The 1,814-nt window shown below is 33.8% G+C and overlaps 1 protein-coding gene across 2 annotated transcripts in view; it reads left to right on the top strand.

Annotated features, from left to right (window-relative positions):
* The window catches only part of PIK3C3 (phosphatidylinositol 3-kinase catalytic subunit type 3), a 135,000-nt gene that overhangs the window by 2,457 nt on the left and 130,729 nt on the right, over positions 1–1,814 (top strand). For both annotated transcript variants that reach the window (XR_002772042.1, XM_003784732.2), the window contains exon 2: positions 286–474. Coding sequence is in view for 1 of the 2 variants with exons in the window: in XM_003784732.2 (XP_003784780.1) it covers positions 286–474 (189 nt within the window). In the remaining variant the exon portion in view is untranslated. The remainder of the gene's footprint in view (positions 1–285; positions 475–1,814) is intronic.

The following is a 1,814-nucleotide window of genomic DNA, read 5'->3' as shown; positions in this document are numbered from 1 at the left end:
GTAAGTTGGTATCTTCTAAATCGTAGATCAAGAGTTGGGGGCAGAGTTTAAAATTCTATGGCCTGAAATAGAGAAATATGTTGATAAAGATAGGAATGAGCTTAGATATTAGGACATTAAGAGATCAGTATTACTTGTAAAAGTGACTTTAGTTTCATATACAGGAAAACGTTCAGGTAGTATAAGATTGCCTTGACATAAACATAAACTCTTTCTATTACTTGTACATGTGTGTATATGCTTTAAAAATGCATGTCTAAGAGATTGTCGTTCTTGTGCTTGCAGAGGAAGCTTGGAAGGCAAGAGAGAACAGAAGAGTTACAAAGCCGTCCTAGAAGACCCAATGTTGAAGTTTTCAGGGCTCTATCAAGAGACATGCTCTGACCTTTATGTTACTTGTCAGGTTTTTGCAGAAGGGAAGCCCCTGGCCTTGCCAGTGAGAACATCCTACAAGGCATTTAGTACAAGGTGGAAGTAAGTTGTTTTCTTGTATATGGTGGATTCCAGATTGTTGTACCATTTCTTTATGAATGTTGCAAATGTTATTTACTAGGGATTACAGAGAAATTTCTTAATTTAATAGCTATATGCATTGATTGGATGGTTTGAAGCAGTAACATAAAGTATTATGCTTATCAGTATTATAACTGAAGTTGAAATGGAAGTGAATTATTTATGCTTGTATTCAGTATATTGACATTTTAATGAACACTTAACTGATTTACGTGACCAAAACCAAAAACATATCTGTATTATCTTTAAATTTCTACCATTTTTGCCTTGTAAACCCTTCTGGATAGTCTGGAATATTGTCTAATCTGATGTTTGGAGCTAAGGTCTGTAGAGTGAGCTCTACTGTTATCTGTTTAGATAAAATTCTTATTTTATGTATGATAATTTTTTTTAATGTTCATGATTTATTCAGCATTGTACATGGCTAAAACATTGTCAGGGTGCAGGGTAAATATAATGAACATAAATTTCTTGTTTTTCAAGAACAATGTTGTGGGTCCTTAATCTAACCTCTTTTCACACTTCTTTTTTGATAGACTCTCTAGTTCAGTTGTAATGTTTAGTCAGTGAATTTTATTCACTACTCCAGTGGGCTCATTTCAGGAAACACAGGTTATATGCTTTTAAGGAAGGGGTTTATCCACGGTATGCATGGAAGACAGGATGAGGCCACGTGGATAGCCCTGTGTGTACCAGGGACCACCCCAAAGCCAGAACTGTGGTGATTGAGTTACATCGAAACCAATTATTTTAGTGATATAATTTCCTTGGAAGACTTTTTGTGGCTATATATAGCTATACATACACAGCATACATACTACACGTTTAATACTTTTTATTCTGGAAAATTTTAAACCTACAAATGTAGGGACAGAATAGTACAGCGAATTCCTAAGTTTCTATAACTGGATTACTAAATAATTACTAACTCATGGCCAATCTTGTATTTCCACCATTATTTTGAAGCTAATTCTGAACATTATAGTATATTATCTATGAGTATTTCTATATATATCTCTGATTAAACTTAACTATACTACCAGCATCACACCTAAAACAATGGATCAGAATTCCCTCAATGTAACAGCATTTCTTAAAATGTAGTCAGGAAATCTTTAAAACTCTTTAGATTATATGCAAAATTTTGTGCTTACGTATTTTTTCAGGGACAGAGGTCAAAACTTTTAAGTAGATGTTTTTGGAGGCAACCTGTTACTCAAAAGAGAGTTAAAACAAATTTAGGTCTAGCAGGTCAAAAACTATAGTGAACCTCACTTTCCTTGCTAAGGAAAATGGTTTAG

This window comes from Otolemur garnettii, unplaced genomic scaffold (assembly GCF_000181295.1).
Source record: "Otolemur garnettii isolate 467f Iridium unplaced genomic scaffold, OtoGar3 scaffold00012, whole genome shotgun sequence".
Classification (NCBI taxonomy): domain Eukaryota; kingdom Metazoa; phylum Chordata; class Mammalia; order Primates; family Galagidae; genus Otolemur; species Otolemur garnettii.
The sequence above is the reverse complement of the archived record's forward strand: the minus strand, read 5'-3'. Positions and strand labels throughout refer to the sequence as shown.